Below are 20,612 nucleotides of genomic sequence, written 5' to 3'. Positions count from 1 at the left end.
GAATTCTGACTCCGATTCATTAAACAGCATCTTTCCCAGAATTTAGAATCTTCTCGTAAAGTGGTAGAATTCCTACCATTAGTTCCAAGCCCTGAGTGACCACATCCTCCCGGAACACGCTGTGTCTGCTTCATTTCTGGATCATCACAGCCACCACACAAAGTGGCCTCAAGTGACACTAATAATTCTGCAGTGGATCAATGAGTGGGCTTGGAACCTGACTGGATGGGAATGCCACAAGGCTCCATGCCACTTGTCTGACATCACAGAGAGGGGGAGCTTGTGAAATGCCTTGCTGTGTACTCCACGTTTTCACTGTTTGATATGATCCGTGATGGCCAAGGGCACGTGGAATTTTTTTTTTTTTTTTTTTTTTTTTTGAGACAGAGTCTCGCTCTGTTGCCCAGGCTGGAGTGCAGTGGTGCAATCTCGGCTCACTGCAACCTCCTCCTCCTGGGTTGAAGCAATTCTTCTGCCTCAGCCTCCCGAGTAGCTGGGACTACGTGCGCGCATCACCAATCCTGGCTAATTTTTGTATTTTTAGTAGAGATGGGGTTTCACCATATTGGCCAGGCTGTTCTCACACTCCTGACCTCATGATGCACCCGCCTCGACTTCCCAAAGTGCTAGGATTACAGGCATGAGCCACCGTGCCCGGCCAAGGACAGGTGGAATTTTAAACAACCACTTTGATAAACATGCCTTAGCCCTTTCCATTTGGGGTCCTAAAGGGTATTAATTGAACAGGTGTTTTTCAAGGGACCTCCTAAAGACAAGCTCTGCACCAGGCACTGGGAGACTGGGAGGAGTGTGAAGCTACTGAAGACAGCTCCATGCATGCCCCTTACCCTGGGACCCTGGGATGAGGGTAAGGACAGAGCTGTGGCAAGAGAGAGCCCTCTGTACTGAAGGTGGGAGCCACAAGTACAAGGACATAAAAGGCAGGCGAGGAGGAGGTGAAGGAAGCCAGGGTGCCCGACCTGGCAAAGCAGACTCCATAGAAAACAAGATAATCGTGGAGGGAGGCCAGGTTAGGGAGGATTTGGATGGCCTCTCTAGAACCCTCCAGGATAGAGCGTTAGGAACAACTGGCAGGAACTAGGAGGAGAAACAGCCAGAGCACCCCCAAGGATGGACGGGAAACCTCTCGACCCGTGAACGTTCCCCCTTAGAGAGGCTGGAGAACATCCCAGTCCATCACAATCCTTGACAGCTTCTCAAGTAGGAAGCTCCAAAAGAAGGCAAGTTCCTTCCCCAAATGACTGGAGGATTTCAGGAAAGATGGGGAAAAAGTATCTAACATTATGAGATCGAATAAAGAATTCAGAAAAGCGATGGGCTGCATTTTCTCACATCATTCTTGGTCATTTATTACACCACCAATAAGACCACAAAACAGAGGGTGCAAAGAGTTCTAGATAAAATCACGCACACTGGCACTTCACTGATTCCAAGTGTATTGCAAAAAAGAAAGCTGGTCAGGGTAGTGCACGATCAAGACAGCCGGCAGAACCGGGCGCCTCCTGACTAATGGAGACCTATTGTTAAGAGTGGTAATTGCATTTGTATGCAGAATCCGTGCCAATTCCAGCCTGTCCAGAGCCCACTCGGAGTGGAGTCTCTGCAGCCTTTGTCATTCAGCGATTATCTCTTCATGGAAGTGCCCTTTCTAGCCCTACTTCAATGACCACAACTTGTGCATATTAAGTTCTTTAGCAGCATGAACTGAGGTGGGGGAAATTCGCCTTTTGCCTAATGTTTAGCGCTCTGTTCTTAGTATTTACGGTGAGTGACAGGGTAGGAAGATGACAGAAAGGAATCCCTGGATAACACCTTACACAATGTTATTCTGGGGTAAGGAAATACTTTTGTTTAATGAAGTCAGGAAAAAAGAATGATTCTGACAGACCTCAAAATTCTTCTTGAAAATTCCCAAAGCTAATAATCCAAGTTTTTTCTTTTCTATTTGAAATCCAAAAAATATATTATTTATGTCCCTTGAATATGTATGGATTTAGGTTTAGTCATTTTTACTAATGTTTAGTAATGCCTTAATTCTCTTATTTCGATGCTATAAAACTTGTTACAGACATAAAACTAAAAACTGATTACCCATCTCAACATATTATTTGTGAAACAATTAGTTAAAATTTATTAGCAGAGAAAGGCTAATTATACTGATAGTCCCAGCCTTTGGTTATACCCCAAGGTCAAAGTTAAGGAGGCATTTACCAATGTCCAAAACAGCATGAGGGGACTACGCTGTCAGTTTCATGGGAAGATAAAGATAATTCATTTTTAGATGAGTATGGAGATTTTTCTGGGGGTAAATACGGGATGCAGTCCTGGCCACGATGTCCAGGGCTGGGTTGTATGAAATTCCATGGGGAATAGAGTGAATAGGGAATTCAGTGGTGCGGGGTCCCCGGGGCAGGTTCTTCCTCACAGATAGGCGTCTTGAAAGAACCTGTTTGAGAAGGGACCTCCTGCAGGAATGCACAGGCTGACGTTTAGACCGGTCACTGGTGACACCAGATGGCACACACAAGCAGCTAATGGTTTCCGTGTGTGATGAGAACTATCACTGCTACATTTAGTGGACATGATGCTCTCAGTGGGTATCAGGATGGAGCGGGAGCTCCTGACCACATCTAGAAACCAGGGTTCCGGGCTGGTGGCCCAGGGAAGCAGGGTGGCTTTGTAGCCTTCACTCCAACACTGGGAGCCCGGGACATCACCCATGTCTCTAGACAGATGCACTCCCATCTTCAAAAGGAGACGGGCAGGCAAGGTGATGGCCCTGGTCATGGGAGCCCACCCAGGGTTGGACTGGCCACGAGGGACTCACGGCAACCAGCTTAGAACAGGAGGACAACAGCCCTGTGTCATCTCTTTTCAAGGCAGTTATAACACAGTTTCTGTCAAAAGCTGGAAAACTGGCTGCTCTTCACTGAGGTCAGGAACAACAGTGTACTGCAGGCTACGTCTCAGAAAGGACTGACCCCCCGGTTATCATGACTCATCTTCCTGGCTTCCTCGGGGATGGCATAAGACATGCTTCATAGACATGTGGCAGTGCTGTTAGTCATGGGGTGTCTTTCCTCATGGAGAACTTACGATGGGCAGAGGTGATCCAAATGACTTGGGTCTGCCTCTGCTACTTGGTGGCACTATTTATGGGATGCCAGGTTCTCCAACCCCCGTGCGTCTGACCTGCCCTCAGACCCAGGCACCTAGATGAGGCTGAGGACCCAGAGCCGCAGGTGCACTCCAGAGAGTGCCACAGGTAAGATGGGCACCTAGGATGAGCTTCAGTCAAGCAAGTTCTCCAGTATGGTCACGGAAAACATCCAAGATGCATTCAGAAAGCTCAGCTCATTGTCTAACTCTAACTTTGGATCCTTTGTAGTAAAATATATAGCTAGGATATCTGGCTAATGCTTTTTAAAAAAAACTATAATCATAATTTCTTGTTCATAGTATACCAGGAAAAGGGGACAGATCTTATAGTTTGAGTGTTAATGTCATGGATTAGCCACTTATTCTGGTATTTTAAGCCCTACAGTGATACCATAAACATTGATTAATGCACCTACTATGTAAAATAGTGGTAAAGGAAGGATACAAAGTTACGGTGAATCATTTCTATGTTTAAAGTGTTGAAAAGCTAGTAACTACAAACCACTGATATTTTAAGCTATTAGGATGAGATCCATATATAATATATTTAATATAGGTATATAATATAGGAATAGTATATAACAAATTATATAGACAGAATAAATAGAATTATACAAATGTATAAATTTTAAATGAAAACAGAAAAGAGGGTGGCAGCACTTTGCTGAGATTAGAAGTGAGGGGATTTGGTTCAGTTCATCAGTTTATTGTAATTCAACAAACAAATAGTGCAGGTTCGGAGCCAGCACTGTGCTAAATGCACTGCAGACAAAAGATGAATTAAACATGGTCCATCCCTCAATGAGTTCACAGACCTGGGGGAAAACAGCTACAATCCCACAGGAGACAGGCTCTCGTAGAAACCTAGAGACAACGCTGCCAGAGCAGCAACTCATCCCAGAGGTGTGTGGATGAGGCAGGAGGGAAGGTGGACTTCGTTATTCTAGAAAATCCACAGAAAGAAGAAGTGACGTGTGACCTAGGTTTTGAAGGATAAGCAGGGATTTGAGAAGGAGTTTGCCAGTTTTCCTAAGGTGACTCTGGTAACTGGAGTGGGAGAGAATACAGAGAGTGAGGGAGACCAAGCTGTTTCAATGGCCAAGGAGAAAACTGCTGGAGTTCTGGACTACAGCAGTGGAAGGTGGGCGGAGAGGAAGGACACCGGATGTTTTGAGGGTTAAATCCACTCGACCCAGGGATGCTGAGGCAGGAGGAGCAAGTCGAGCTTGATTCCAGGGTCTGCAGTCATCCGGGGAGATGAACGGGGGCTGCAGGCTGAGTCTGGAAGGACAGCGATGCAGGCTGGGGGAAAGATCTGGTTCTGGACATGCTGGATTTCCAGTGCCCCTCAGATATGCACACGGAGATGTGTTCAGAAGAGAACAACAAATATTTGGGGTCCTGGTTCTTCTGTTGCCTGGAGAGGTGGCCAGGGTCACATCCATAAACCAAGGCCCAGAAAGGACTTGCCTAAATTCACCTCCCATGCAAGGGGGAGAGCCAGGCCTGGGATCTGGACCCCAACTTTCAGCTTCCTCTGGACAATGCTGGTGTTGGCCATGGCACTCACATAAAACTGGCCAAGTTGGCGCCAATGTCAGTTGACATAAATTGTTGCGCTTTGGGGACATGGCTGGTCCTATCCAAAGCTACACGATAAAAGCCAGCCCACATCCTTGTGCACCTGCCCTCCTGGACCCAGGCCTTGTTCCAGGAGACTGCTGTGAGAAGTGGGAGCACATCTCAGCCATCATTTCACAGCCAAGCAAGCTCAGGTCCCCAAGGTGAGGTGATTTATCCACAGTGGCAGAGCGTGAGTCAGCGCAGAGCCACGGTTAGCACTGGGGAAGACTCTGAGATCTAATTCAAAGAGAATTAAAGGCAGAGGCCTCTGACCTGCTGGCCACCGAGCCACACGGCTCTGTCGAGGCTAGAGACGCCAAAGACTAAGGGTTTTCTTCCCTTCCAGAAAACAAGCAAGCTCCAGGGCACCAGACTGTCCTGCTTTTAACTCTTAACTGTTACACATGGACGACTGGAGAAGGCAACTTTAAAAATGTGTTCCTCTTAAATTATCTTGAGGATTCAGTGACAGCTTGCTAAAGAAACTGTGGCAGGGCCTGAGTATTTATAGGAGCATGAGACAAACAGAGAATAAGCTGGAGAAGCAAGAAGGATGCCGCTCTGCAAAATCACATGCGGCAGCGGGGAGAAGTGTTACTACAAAGCCTAGCACAGTCTCTGGGAAGAAAATAAAGCTTGGGTGCAGGCTGGAGAGCAGCCTGAGATGTAGGGCAGATTCTTCTTTCTTTGGAAATGTACAGAATAATCATGTTGTAAGAAAGTCCCCACACTTAAAACTTTCATTTTGAAAAGGGAAAGACCAACCAAGAGATTAAATCTACTCTCAGTTGCTTTCATCATGCATCACAGGGAGTTGCCAAGAGCACAGCGAGGGCGACACAGCCCCAGGGCACAGAGTGTTTGGGTGGATAGTTCCCTTATCTGAAGGGAGAATGGAGGTGCAGGCAGGGAGAGGGCTACAAAGGTAAATCCCTACAGTCCCCAGGGATTCATGTCTTGTCAACATCCCCAGCCGTCCAGGGATCTTCCCTTCTCACCCAGCAAAATCTACAGGCTGTGTTTGACTCAGGTGTTTATAGGGCAGAACACCCCGCACAGGTAAGGCTGGCCTGGCTCCAGCTGCTTCAGACTCATTCTTTGAATCTCAAGAATCAGGACTTTTTCCAGGCTGCTGCTCCTCCCCAGGAGTAAGAATTCCTCATGACATGGACACTCCCCTGCCCATGCATTGCAAACACCAGATCCCTCCAGCAGGAGGGCAGCAGCACCACCCGCAGCCTCCCGCCTCCTGAGCTGCTGGAGAGTGAGGCCTGGGAGGTTGCAGGGGGGCTGTGCAAAGCCACAGCCAGAGTCCTGAGAAACCACAACAAAGTTTGGAGCCCCGGCTTCCCGTGTGCCTGTGTGGCTGTAGAATGAGCCCCTGCACTGGAGCCGCCCTGGGAAAGCAGGTCCACACAGCACATCTGGAGGCCTGGGACCGTGATGGTGCTCAGAACAAACATTGCCCAGAAAAGATCCGGCTAGACCTCCACCTTCTGTCCACAGGAAAGTGAAAAGGGGATAAAGTAACTCTCACACTCCCCCTTAGCACAGCGACTGTGGTAGCTGGTCACTCACAAGCAGACCCTGCTGGCCCCACCCATCCTATCCGAGATCTTACTGTAGAATCCTAGAAGACGGAAAGGAGGGGATCGTGGCATGGGAGCCAGGCTCCAAAAAGATCCTGGAGTATGTCTTGCAGAAAATGTTTCAGGATCTTCGATAAGTTCTAATAGAATAGAACCAGGCCACAGACTCCATCTGGAGTGGTTCTGACACTGCCACCAGGCAGAGCCCTATTTGTCTGTGGCAAGGAAGGGTCTCATTGTGGGAGGACACGGGGAGGACACAACATAATTTTTGGCCAAAATAAAGCAGTCCAGGGCAACTGGGACTAAAAGTGAGGTAGAATTTACCTTTTTTTTTTTTTTTTTTTAAAGTCTCACTCTGTCACCCAGGGTGGAGTGCAGTGGCACAATCTCAACTCACTGCAACCTCCACCTCCTGAGTAGCTGGGATTACAGACATGCACCATGACACCCGGCTAAACTTTGTATTTTTAGTGGAGATGGGGTTTCACTATGTTGGCCAGGCTGGTCTTGAACTCCTGATCTCAAGTGATCCGCCCACGTCGGCCTCCCAAAGTGCTAGGATTACAGGCGTGAGCCACCGTGCCTGGCCAGAATTTGCCTTTTAAGACTGTTCTCATTCATTAATTCTAGCAATATTACGTAGGCAACTGCTAGGACCCAGCCCCTGCTATAGTTGCTGGGAACAGAAAGACGATGACCGCATGGCATCTCTGATTATGGTGCCTGCATTCGAGAAGATGCATTTAGGAAGATGAAGGCAAGTAATATGGGAACGAATAATTATTTGTGGTTAGTGCAAAAACAAATAAGAAAGGATGGATTGGGCAACCTTTCGGAAGGTGGTCAGACAACAAGGAGGTTATGTGGACCTGAGAAACAGTGGGCCAAGGGATGCCAGCCATGCCATGAGCCCAGAAAGGCGTTTCAGGTGGGGAGAAAGTGATAACCATGAAGCTAGCAGCAGTGGACAAAGATGTGGCCCTAGATAGGGCAACCAACACTCCTACCACAGGTCTGCCAGGCAGCAGGAAGGGAAAGCTGAAGCAAGAGCCACAGGCCCTCCACCAGGCAGGCCCCCAGGCACTATCTGGACAAGCCATGGGCCCTCCACCAGGCAGGCCCCCAGGCACTATCTGGACAAGCCGCTGTCTCAAATACAGAGGGAGGTCTGTGTGCAGGGCAGTCCCAGTGCCCTGGAACATCTACCGGCAGCTTTTCTCCAAGTCCACTACTCTAACCAGAAGAGCAGGTGTTGCTGCCTTTTGATTCATTTAGCTATTAATACTAAAGGGACCTTTGTTCGATGTCAGCCAGAGTTGGCCAGACCGTTAACCTTCTGATGCTGCCCCCTCCAGTCAGGTTTCTGCTTCAGACTCAACCCAGAGACTTGGTGTGTCAAACTCAACCCGGAGACTTGGTGTGTCAAACTCAACCAACAGACTTGGTGTGCTTCCCCAAGAAAAGTCCTCGAGCAGGAAGCAGTGTCCAGAACAATGCACATTATTCCTTCACACCTCTGCACACGTTGCCTGGCTGGTGCACGGGCATTATCCCACACGCAGATCCACTGCAACTCACATGTGACAGATGGGGAGATGGGCTGGGGGGTGGACCTCAGGGTCAACTTGCTGCCACCACGGCAGGCGTTTCCAAGTGGGCACTCACAGACTCACAAGTGCCCTCTACCAAGGAACCTGCCTCTGGTTGCAGATTCCCCGGGCAGCGTAATGGGGAGTGCAAATAGGAATCAACTCGACAGATAAAAGTCGAGTCATTTTGTTAACAAGAACTCAGATTAGATTACTCTGTGATTACATGGTTCCTTGGTGTAATAAATTGGTTAATAACAGGATTCCCAATGTAGTTGCTTAATGGGAATTCAATAATTACAGGTAGCCAGAATTGTACTGTAAGCCTAGGAGATGCTAGCACCTTCTCTCTGTTCTAATAACCCAAAACCAATCTGGGGCTGTTGAAACGGTTACGATCTGGAGAACACACCTTCAATATTACCAAAGCACCTTGGTAAAATTTCGCTTCTATACCTAACATACCATATATTCACAGATTCGATTGACAGGCTCTTGTTTTCCTTGTTAAATGTCCAAGTTGAAGAGATCCCTAATGGATACCTTTATTACTTAGCTCTTGTTTCCATTATAAGGTTAATGACCAACAGATAATAATGGTACAATCATATTTAAATTGCATCTTACAGTTTAGGAGGCTCGTTCATGGGCATTTTTTGGTGGGGAGAGAGTGTTATCACAATTCAGTAATTATGACATCCCGGAAAGGAACTATTATCTCCCCTTGAAGTGAAAGAATTGAAGTTTAATGAGCCCCCTACTCCCAAACCAGCATCAGGTGGAAGAGGCAGGGCGGAAACCCCATGTCCTTCTAGCGCACCGCATCACAGAACTGAGGCCCAAATTTCATTAATGCAGCACAGCCTTAGACTGCACTTTTCACAATTGTCCTTAGGAGAGACTATGCCTCCATCATCACGTAGTCTGGATTAGCAAGACTTAAATTCATGAGATTTTATTCTACTTCCTATAAATTAGAGCATAACTCAAAGAGGCTCTTTGAAAAAAGGGAAAAGGATAACTTGTTTTGGGAGCAGGAGGTCACTAGCCATAAACTTCTCTGACGATTTTTTTTTAATTTTTTGAGTAATATTAGAGTCTTTGACAATGAGAAAAATGGAACAGTGGATTTGAAACATGAAATGGCCCATTAGATGGGTCCTGAACTTGTTTTAAAACTCCAGATAATATAGCTTGGCTGTTTTTGTCTTTCCAAAATGTCAAAATTTGTCTAGGATTAATGGTTCTCTAAATCAACAGGATTTCATGTTTATAAATGGTTTACGGTTCCACTGGTTATAAAATGTTATGAGCTCATGCATTATCATCACCGCTGAGCCTTTACTGAAATCTACTGACATTTAGCCTGGCATCCAGACCAGACATGGAAGGAGGACAGAGCAGAATCCTCCCAAGGCCTGGCCCAGACCACAGAGGTCCCAAGGAGGGACAGGGCGAGTGGGAAGGGAAGCAGAGCTCCTCAGTACAGAGATCATCACAGAAAAACGATGCATGGACCGGGGGTCCTATCCCAATTGCCAAGGAGACCTGTTAGGACTCAAAGTTAGAAGATCAAATGTGGTCCTTTTCAAAGACATGGAGACAAGAGAGGGCTCTAGACAAGTTGACAGCAATTTTCGGAGAAATGTTGTAAGAAATAACATAGTTCAAAAATCATCTTTAACACTATCTTCTAACACAAACATTATCACTGCTGGCAAATGTGCTTCCACATTGGCTCTGTGCTTGCACGCCATGGCTTGAGTGATGTAATTTTACTTCTGTGTTGTCTTTACTGAACACTCCCCAAGCTTCTCCCAAAGAAACTGTGGTTAGTAATGACGGAGTACTGTTCAATGGTGTTGACTCCATGAACACACTATTTTCCCCAGCGTTGGGCACTATGGCCCTTATCAGATTTTCAGACAGATAAGCTTTCGCAAGGAGAATGTCAGCCAAGGTCATTTCCTTTCAGAATTCTTTTAGGTGGGAGATCAGAGAAATCTGTTTCTTTCTCTGATCTTGTGACACATTGCACAGGAACGGACCTTGCGTGCACTTGGTATAGATGTACTAAGGTGACCCCTGCCCACTCATACTTTTGGTTTTCTGTTTTATTCCATGAGGCCCATGCGAACAGACTGTGGACAAACAATGGGGTTATTCATATTTCACATTTTTCATTTCCACAAATACATACACCAACTGTGCACATTAACACAATATTAAAGATTCATCTACAGAAGCAAGTAAGTTATTTTCCAAAGGAAGTGAGTCTACTTGAACTATTTCACAGGAGCATAGAGCTGAAACATAGTATGTCGCATTGCTATTATTAAACCATAAAATTACATTACAAACAAACACTGATCATGCCCAAATCTTGCTGTCACTAAGAGGGATCTTCATATGGAAAAGATCAAATGCTAAAGTCTTCACTCTCTCTCTTTTCTAGTGTGGAGCTGGATTTTAAGCAGCAAGAAGACAAACTCCAGCCAGTTCTGAGAAAACTCCACCCTATTGAGGAAACTCAGGTCATACCTTCGCCTTACTCTCAGGAGACTTACTCCTCAACTCCCAAGCAAAAATCCAAAACTGAATCTAAAAAGCACGGAAGATGGAAACTCTGGTTCCTTTAACACTCACGGTGTCTGGAGTCTCGAGGCCGTCTTTAGAACCCACTGGAGTTTAAGTCAATACTTTTCCAAAACGAATAGGATCGAGGGAACTGTGGTGCCCATTCAGGCACCTCTCACTTCTCGCCCTGCGTACCAAAAAGGCCTTTGTACCAACAGATAATTAACAGAAGCAAGGTATTCTGTGTCACTCCTTGCCAGCTGTTCTTTGCAGTTCACTGATGTGGGATGTAAAATCCGAAATGAAACTTATGTAGTCCAAGATGATAAGTAAAAATTTTCCCCCCACCCCCGATCTGCAAGTAATACATTATCAACCTGCAAGATGGCAGGCTGTCACCCTGTACACAGCTATAACTCATAATTATTTTCAAGCCTTGATTTTTTTTTTTTTAATAATGAGAAGAAAAAGCAAGCCTTATGTTTGCAAAGGACTTCATTTTTATGTTTCATTTTGCAAATAAGCAGGGGGCGAGTGCAATTCTCAGCACATCAAATTCCGGAGAAAGCACAATTTTTTCAAGTGGTCGGAGACCATGAATAATCTCTAAAATGTGACTATATGTATATTTGCCTTCATGTGCTATAGCGCTAAGCCAAGTGACCACATCTCAGTGTCACAATGACACCTCAAATTTAGCATCCTCTTCATCTCCAGACTTACATGTTTACTGCTCATTTTCCAAATGGCCAGCAGCCAGGAGTCCCCCAAAGTCAGGATATGCCTTTAATCACTGCAAGTAGACAGGGTCAGAGCTATTGGACACTAAGTTTTCTTAGATCTCGTTTTTAATCTTTTGGTACCCAAAGGCCAAATAATACATTCTGGCAAGAATCTGAGAACACACATAGAGATACACGATGGATACTCCACTCACCAATAAATCACAGGCATTCTGTACCATGGCAGTGTTTTTGTGGATCGATCCTCTGAGACACTGTTAGTGATGGTAAGTGCAGCCAGACGTTATGTACAATTCGTTATGCTTTGTATTAATGGTGGAAGACCTGACCATCTCAAAGAGAAACAGCGCGTTTAGTTTAGCTGCTACCAAGGGGCAATGTCGCCTACATTTAACCTATTAGTAAGTTGTACTAAACAACATACTTAGGGGAAAGCTGTGAATCAGATGTTTTTAGGTATTTTTTAAATCAACAGTAACACTTAGAGTTCTCTCTTGATTACACGTTGCAATGTAAATCTTAGTTCCTTTATTTTTTCACTCATTTCTTTGCACCTTTGCAAGTATCTTTTTATAGAAATCAAATCCCCTAGTCTATTAATGACTTTGTCTATCAATTTTTTGATTTTCACAATAGGAAGTAGGGATCTTACTTTGCCTTTTTTTTTTTGTACAACTTAAATTTTGAATAGTTTGTGAGCATACAGGAAAACCTAGTCTTGAAGTTTCTGTCCAGCAGTTTCACATCTAGTGGAGTGCTGACATGCAGACCTCATTGATTAGATGCCAAACACACAGTGGCTAACCTTGGTAAAAGGATCTCACCTGCTTTTATCAGATTGGAGCTGCTTCTTGCCATGTATTTTCCTCCTGACTCAACAGCAAATCTGTTTTAGTTCTAAGTGTTTTGATTCTACAAGGACCTAGTGATCAGTAATCAGATCGGACCTTGAAAAAAAAATGAAGAGTATATCGTGTAAACATTCTTCGGGGGCCACTCAAACAATACTGCAGTTGTATGCTTTAATTTAAAACACACACGTGCACACACACATCTTTTGCAGAAACACTATATGAGGTTCGAATCCCTGAATATCAGTAAAAGGAACTGAGAAATATTTTGGTGCAAGAACAATGAGGAAGTTGATCCTGTAACATGAAGGAAGTGTAACTGTTTCACGTAGACTAAACATTTAAAAATGGGTTTCATGTTTTTTATACTGTTTTTAACTAAAGTTATAAAAATGTTTCCAACAAGTTATCTCTCCTTATGTTTTAAGAATCCCAACTATCTCAGTAAATTGAAATAAGGGTATTAGCAGTTTTCTAATTAGTAACACAAATCTGTCTAAACAAGAGGACATCCTAGTACACAAAATAATGTCACTGTTTCACACCGGTCTAGACCGAAAAAAAAAAAAATTAAAATGTTCAGAGTCAAAAGGGAACTTCTGAAGATAAACTAATTCCTCCCTAAAAATTAAAGTATGTTCAAAATAGAAAAAACTATTGTCAAAATCATTTCATAGTTTAATTGCAACACGTCACTAACAGATGGTGATTCTTCTCTTGGAAAGATTCAAGTAAAAACTCTGATACAAAAGCAAGGTAAAACGCACAGGGTTCCCTTATGTAGATGTACACATGGCATTGCATATAGAGATTAAATTATTATACTTGTCATTAAGTTCTTTATTAATTTTTAAATAAAAAAATCAAAGATGTTTTATGTGGCTATTAAACTTATTTCATGGCCTCAAAAATTGGGGAACATAAAAGTAATCTAAGAAAATAATAATAAAGGAAGAATGTTTGGGCCGATAGGCATTTCATCCGGTCTGCAGAAGACAAGAGCATTGTAAGGCCTGGGCCTGACCCACCAGCCAGAGCTGGCCTGGCTTGGGGAGGGGAGGGACTGACGCTTACCCACCTATGCACCCTGGCATGGAGTTTCACCACCGGAACACATGGTGGCATTTTAGGATGCACACAGGCTCACAGCAGGAGGTGTATGAGGTTTAATTTTTAAATAACCTCAGAAGAAATAGCTAAATACACTGAGTGTTGCCACAGTACACTGTGGCATGTAAATCTTGCCTCCATGGCCCATGGGAGGTAGCTTCTCTCTAGATCTTCCATCGAGCACATCCCCAGCCTCAAGGGATCAGCCACCTCCTTCCTTTCTTCTTCCCCTTCCTAGTGGGAGATAGGCTGAGTGCCTACCTCTCCTGCTGACACTAGCCTAATACTAACCCATCTGCACAGGTGGGCTGGTGCTTGCCTCACCTGGACGGCCTAGGAGAGGAGAGGCCACAATGCTTTTTCCCAGTATCTGCAACCACGGAGTCCATGTGCAAGGGAGAGGGCACTGTAGACCGACACTCAAGGCTCCTGCTACCATCGCATGTTCTTCAGGGAGAAGAAGGGGATTCCTTTTCTGACACATGCAGAAAGGGAAGGAAGGCCCAATGCACAGCCCAGAGCAGACAGAGGGAGGGTTCTGTCTCATTCTATAATCATTTCTGAGCCAACTATTGGTGCTGCCTCAAAGGTCCTGTTCTGCAGACACCCCGATACAATGAAGGGTGCCCACCAGTCACTCTACAAATGTGCAACTCACTTCCAAGAAGCAGAAGTCCTGTAGTCCTGCATCTGCTCCTTCAATCTCCGACCCTCCAGCAGAAGATAAATGGGGAGGGGCTCAAAGTACGGGAAAACCTTGCTACCTTGGAAACAACTTAGGCAGTTGGCAGCGTTTCCCATGTACCCTGAGAGGCAGTTAGTTATCTACAGCCACAGAGATGTGAGATGTGGCTGGACTACTGGGTGTAAATGGTGTCATAGTCATGGCCCAGCCTCAGGCAGACCAACTCCAACCTATAAACAGTCACAAGGAGGATGGCCTGCAACACTGTTTTCCCTGGAGACCACATGGGCATATCAGAACCAAGATACACAACTCTTAATTAAAACTGTGAAGACAGACCATCAAATAATGGCCTTTCCTAGAAGACAGCAAGAAAAGGAAACAAGAAAGAAAGAGGCATGAACTTTTCTATGTCATGATGTTAGTAACAACATGGCCTGTTTAGAAAACCTGTCACTGGTGGACCCATTCCTTAGCATTTTTATCAGCAAGTGAAAGTTGATTTAATTATGAATCAGGGGAGTTTTGCTGGAGCAGTGTCACCTAAAGATCAGAGCAGCTGCTTCCCACACCAGCACGTCTTCTTTGATCTATACAAACTCTACCACTAGCATATTTGCATGCACTGCATGTGCAGCCACTTCATTTACAGAAAGTAAACAACTCTGTGGTACAAAGATCAGAAAGAACATCCATTTCATGAACTGGCATAAAGTCATCATGCTACAGTGGATCCTATACATTTTGGTCAATGACAAGGTCATTTTAAGTGGCGCAAAAATGAACTTAAGGCAGTCTGGTTTTGCAAGTACCTTTGCTGTTTGGTATGAATATGTAAGGACTGCAGAGCATATTTTGCCCATTCAATAATGTGGTTTTTACTTCTTCTGCAGTAAACCCATAGCTAGTAACCAACCTTGAAAAAATACCAGGGTCACAGGAATATCAAAAGAAACCTAAAATTGCTGTAGTTGCCCCAAAGAAAAATGAACTTATAAAACCATTGGTGCACACACACACGTTAGGATGATTTTCTGAAAGCAGGTAGGTTTATTAGCAAACAGTACAATTATAGACATTTTTTATGATGACTATATACAAAAGCCAGACACTGTCCATTTGAAACACAACATTTTTTTGCAAATGATTTTAAAATCATTTTTAAAACACATTCATACTTAAACTCTGTTACAATGAACATCTCAAAATGAATGCTCATGCATGGGGATATAATATCTTTGTGAAAATATTTGGTTATGAGTCTTGGGGAAAAGGCACTATTCACTGGGAAACCAATTCTATTATACCATTTTCCAAATGAAGGAGCATGTCAGGCCCTTAGCAATCACCCAGGCTCAGAGAAAGCACTGGGTTTTTCACCAACAGCAAATTCCCCACCAAAGATGCTGTTGTCACAATGAAACACACCCTCCACCATCCCATCAATGTCCCCCTGAGACAGTGTTTAGAGTGGAAACAAAATAACTTCCATCACTTGTGTCTAGGGAGTCAGGATGCTCCAGTGGTCACAAGAGTTAAGTAGAGAATCCAGGCAAAATCTTCCCCTTCCCTAACCCCACTTCTGTCAATGTTCAAAGGGAATTTTTCCTTAAAAGAAGCCCACATTTTCATTTTCGTGAATTAGTAATTTCCAATCCCCTCGTGTGTATCCAGGCCACAGAAAAATCTTTAGAAGTCCTTCTCACTCGATTACATTTTTAAAGGACCCATTAACAGAATGTAAATCTGATCATTTGAAAGAAGCAACAGCAGCGTGTATCACAGGAGACGGAAATGTTACTCATTTCACCAGCTCTCATCTCAGCCTGGAGTGCTTCTTACTCTAGGAAAAACACACACCCAATGGCTGGCCAGCCCACCTACACACAACACAACAGCACCTATCCCAGCCGTGGTCACCTGCTCAGACCCGTGTGTGATGAGGAAAAATGCTGCATAATGCTGAGGGCTTAGAAAGCTTCTCAAAAAGGAAGGCTAAAATAAATCCTGAAGTCTGACTTAATATGAACATAAGTATTTCACTCCATGTTTCTACAGCATGAGACTACATCACAGTAAAGATAAAATTACCTTTTTGTTCCGTGGCAAGGTTATTGCAATGCCTCTGTCTCTGGGCATGTGCTAGGTATTCACATGGTCTACAATTCTGCAACTGCCGAATGAGTTGTTTTGGTTTTTTCTTAAGGATGTAATACTTAGGATCATAGCACATGATTATCCTAGGCACGAGATGCATTCCAATCACCCATTTCAAATATAATCAACTAAAGCAAACAATATACAACTGACTGCAAAGTTGAGTTTTTGTAAAATCCCACAGAGAGAGATAAAAGAAAAGCCTTATATTGCATATCCCAATTTATCTAATTAAGTGTGAAGTTCCCCAGTTTTCTATTCCTTACATAAATAGGGGGAAGCTGTCAGGGCATAATCACATTCCCAATTAATACCTTATTCCGATGGAAAGAGGCCACATTTCTAGCACTGTTGTTGACAACATCATGGAATAAATCATTAAGTAAAGTATATCAATTTCAGAGTTCTTTTTAATCACTTTAATTTTTAAAAACTCATTTTCAGTGATTACTTAGAATTTTTAAGCTGATTCACAGTTATATAATTTCCACTATATTTATGCAAAAATGAGTAACACATAAAGGCTGAAATCTCTAAGATATAATGGAATGGTACAGCCTACCCAAAACAGACCTATGAACTATTTGCTGCTCTTTTTCCACTCTAGAAGGTCCACTGATTAAGGTTTTTGTCCACCTTGTCAGGGATACTTGTTGCCTTGATCTTCCTCTAATCTAAATTCACAGAGCAACAACAATGACTTTAAAAAGTTAATGCATAAATCTACATTTGATGCAAATTGGAAGAGCAAGGGCAGGCATCCTAAACAGGGTAGCATTTCACTCACACTGCTCTGTTGACTCCAGAAAGGGGGCTCGTGGCTAGTTGGGGATTACAAGGTCCCACTAAACAACTCGAATTTTCAGTGGCGAACACCCTTCTTGAAAACATCTTGATGTTGTCATCACTCATTAAATGATTATAGCTTATTCAGAAATTTTTTGAGAGTCCTTCCAAGACAGCTGCATTTTATAAAAGAAATTCCAAGGATTTTTTTTACTTCTTTACAGATCTTAGAGATGGTGGGATTGGGAGGAGTCTGTTTAAGACCTCTCTCCTCTCCCCACTTTGAGGCTTCTGTTCGGGAAGGTCAGGGCTGTGGAGGATGGTTCTGGAGGTGGACAGTTTGTTCTACCTGTTCCGTTCCCGGACAGTGCTTAGACCCCTATGCCAAATGCTTGATATCAATGTGGCTCCGCATAAGACCAAGCATGGGTCCTCGCTGTCCCACCCCCTTCTTAAAACATGCAAGGCTTCTTCCTGAGGAACTCCTCAGGGTTCCTTAGAACACAGGGGTTCTTCCAAGCTGGAGTATCCCCAGCCCTTCAGGAAATGGGCAACTAGCTTGTGGTCTGGCCCTTCCAGCAAGGAGATCCTAGAGTTGCACCATGGATACGACATGATAGAAAATAGAAAGGTGCTTATTTCCCTGAACAGCTGTCTCCCTAAGCAGGACAGGGATCTAGGAGCAGCTCAGTCCTTTCGATGACTTCTGAAGTGGACCACGGCCATCAGCATCGTGTGCCTGTGTCTTATAGAAGGGACTGACAGCATACATGGGAACCAAATCCAGGCTCGAAACAAGTGCTGCCATGCTAGCTGTGGGATCTTGAACTGTTTCTTATCTGTCTGCAGGGCACTGTGAGAATTAAATGAGAATCTTCCTGTTCATTATATAGTGCCTAGCATGTAAATGCATGCTCAATGAAGAGGTGCCATTATTACTACCACACTTATGATTATGCCTGAGATAAGAGAAATTTCTCAAAGACATCCTGGACCACATGGTCTGAGAGGAGATATCATTCCCTGCAGGGTCTGTTCTACCCTTTGATGACGCTGCGAACACATCTTATAATCTCTCCACATTCCCAGCTTCCCATCCAAACTTTATGAGCTTTCTTTGTGCCCTCTTCCCTCCAGTTTAACTGTTGGCCAGTGGGCTACAAGTCAAGTGAACACACACCTAGCATAAAGACCCTAAATAAGGCTGGGCCTGGTGGCTCACGTCTGTAATCCCAGCACTTAGGGAGGCTGAGGCGAGTGGATCACTTGAGGCCAGGAGTTCAAGACCAGCCTTGCCAACATGGTGAAACCCCGTCTCTACTAAAAAATACAAAAATTATCTTAAGTGTGGTGACGTGCACCTGTAAACCCAGCTTCTTGGGAGTCTGAGGCACAAGAATCACTTGAACCCAGGAGACAGAGGTTGCAGTGAGTCAAGACTGCACCACTGCACTCCAGCCTGGGTGACAGAGCAAGACTCTATCTCAGGGGGAAAAAAAAAAAAAAGAAGACCCTAACTCGAGGCAGGATTGTGCCCCAGCTAGAGACAGGACCACACCCCCTAACCAGAGACTGGACTGTGCCCCCCTGACCAGAGATAGGACCTCCTAATCAGAGAGAGAGGACCAAGACCCACTAACCAGAGATAGGACCATGTTTCCCTAAGCACAGGCAGAACCATGCTCCCTTAAACAGAGACAAAATAGTCTCATGAGACCACCTGCCTCCACTTCTACCCTCTCCCTCATTGCCACCATCCCTGCATGCCATCATGTCATCCCCAGCCTAAGTCCACCTACCCCAAGAGGGTCTTGGCAGAACCACACTTGGTTCAAGTTCAAGCCACATACTGTTTGCTCTACATAAGGCCCTTTCCAGTTCCACTCCTGAGACCGTGCAGAGTGCACCTGTGGCACGACTCCAAGAAGACAGGAACGCCGGACCTCAGGGGTCAATGCCGGACATCGGGGTCAACGCCAGACCTCAGGGGTCAACAGGTGGCTCCTGGAGTCACCGCAAATCCTTCTCCATGGGCTCAGTGCCCATTCCATATTAATGTGTTCCAAATGTGTTTGAAGACTATGAATAAGAATAATTATGATGGAGAATAAGAAAAGGCAGGCAAATTTACGTTTATGTAATAATGGAAAGGTCTACTGTAAATAAAGCCAATTTACATGGAAACATTTTATTTCCTGATTTCTACATGTTGTAATCCAAACTTAAAAGAGGTACACTTTAAAAAGGAAAATCTGAACCTCACATGTGCTGAAGCTCTAAGACATGAACTGTTTTACTGGATAGAAACACACTAAGGCAGCATTTGTCCATCTGTGAGACCTGTCTGTGACTCACACAAAACGGAGTCCTCTGTGGTGACACCAGACATAAAAACGCAAAGGACCCCAGTGCTCCGTTCTGACTATGCTGTCCAAGAAGACACACATCACCTCCCTGTTCACACCCCAGATATGCAGAAAGAACGGTCACGTGCCAGGAAAGACCAGGGTGCCTCCTCTGATTTCAAGTGAAAACTCCAAAAGGACGTTTTCTCCTTTCAAGTTATTTTTTGGAAAGGATCCACCAAGATGACTTAAATGATAATGTGTACTAAATATTTTAAACATTATCCAGTCTATCTTTGATGGGCATTCAGGTTGGTTCCAAGCCTTTGCTATTGTAAACAGTGCTGCAATAAACGTACGTGTACATGTGTCTGAATAAAGAAAATGTGGCACATATACCCCATGGAATACCATGCAGCCATAAAAAGGAATGAGTTCATGTCCTTTGCAGGGACATGGATGAAGCTGGAAGCCATCATCCTCAGCAAACTAACACAGGACCAGAACACCAAACACCACATGTTCTCACTCATAAGTGGGAGCTGAACAATGAGAATACATGCACACAGGGAGGGGAACAACACACACCGGGGTCTGCTGGGGGGTGGGGGGCAAATGGAGGGAGAGCATTAGGACAAATACCTAATGCATGCAGGGCTTAAAACCTAGATGATGGGTTGATAGGTGCAGCAAACCACCATGGCACACGTATACCTATGTAACAAACCTGTATGTTCTGCACATGTATCCCAGAAATCAGAGTTACAGAAAAAAAAAAGAAAAGAAAGTATAACCCCTTGAACCTCAAAAAAAAAAAAAAAAAAAAAAAGTAAATGAGACCTACTCAATGCATTTTTTGCTGAAGGAAACAAACTTAAGGTAAGGGGGTGGGGAGGACAGCAGTGAACCCTGGGAAAAGGCACTATGATCAGAAACTTGATGGACTGTCTAAATTAGTAAAATATTCTTGAAAAAAATGAATAGGCTCCTGCCTAATTACTGTTTAAGAGAAACACCTACAATATATTAGAGTAGACAATAAAATAACTAAGGCGAAGTATCTCAATTACTTTTTAGGATCCTTCATAAAATTTTATTAATGGCACCTTAAATGTAAACACTATGGAGAAACTGCCATAAGAATGAGGACTTAGCAGAAAATGCGTGTCTTTTGCTACAAGTAAGTAATGAGAAAACAAGAGCCAAATGTTTCCGTCTTTAAAGTTGGTTTGCTTAACCCTTCAACTTTGACATTCATTTGGAAAATGAGGACATTTTATATACCAAGCTGTATCTCGACTGCTCACTACATTGCAATATAATAAGCTTATGTTCAAATAGCAGTTGGAGAAGGATGCTGTCAGCCCCAGTTAA

The 20,612-nt window shown here is 44.2% G+C and overlaps 2 protein-coding genes across 8 annotated transcripts in view; one reads left to right on the top strand and one right to left on the bottom strand.

Annotated features, from left to right (window-relative positions):
* Nucleotides 1-20,070, top strand: part of INSYN2A (inhibitory synaptic factor 2A) — a 68,168-nt gene extending 48,098 nt beyond the window's left edge. For all 4 annotated transcript variants that reach the window (XM_009245926.4, XM_054523056.2, XM_009245925.4 and 1 more), the window contains one exon: nt 10,440-20,070. In XM_009245926.4, coding sequence (XP_009244201.1) covers nt 10,440-10,623 — 184 coding nt within the window. In that variant the 3' untranslated portion in view covers nt 10,624-20,070. The remainder of the gene's footprint in view (nt 1-10,439) is intronic.
* Nucleotides 1-20,612, bottom strand: part of DOCK1 (dedicator of cytokinesis 1) — a 547,152-nt gene that overhangs the window by 305,471 nt on the left and 221,069 nt on the right. The gene's annotated exons all lie outside the window — the stretch shown is intronic.

Source organism: Pongo abelii, chromosome 8 (genome assembly GCF_028885655.2).
Source record: "Pongo abelii isolate AG06213 chromosome 8, NHGRI_mPonAbe1-v2.0_pri, whole genome shotgun sequence".
NCBI lineage: Eukaryota > Metazoa > Chordata > Mammalia > Primates > Hominidae > Pongo > Pongo abelii.
This window is presented reverse-complemented; position numbering and strand designations above follow the sequence as displayed.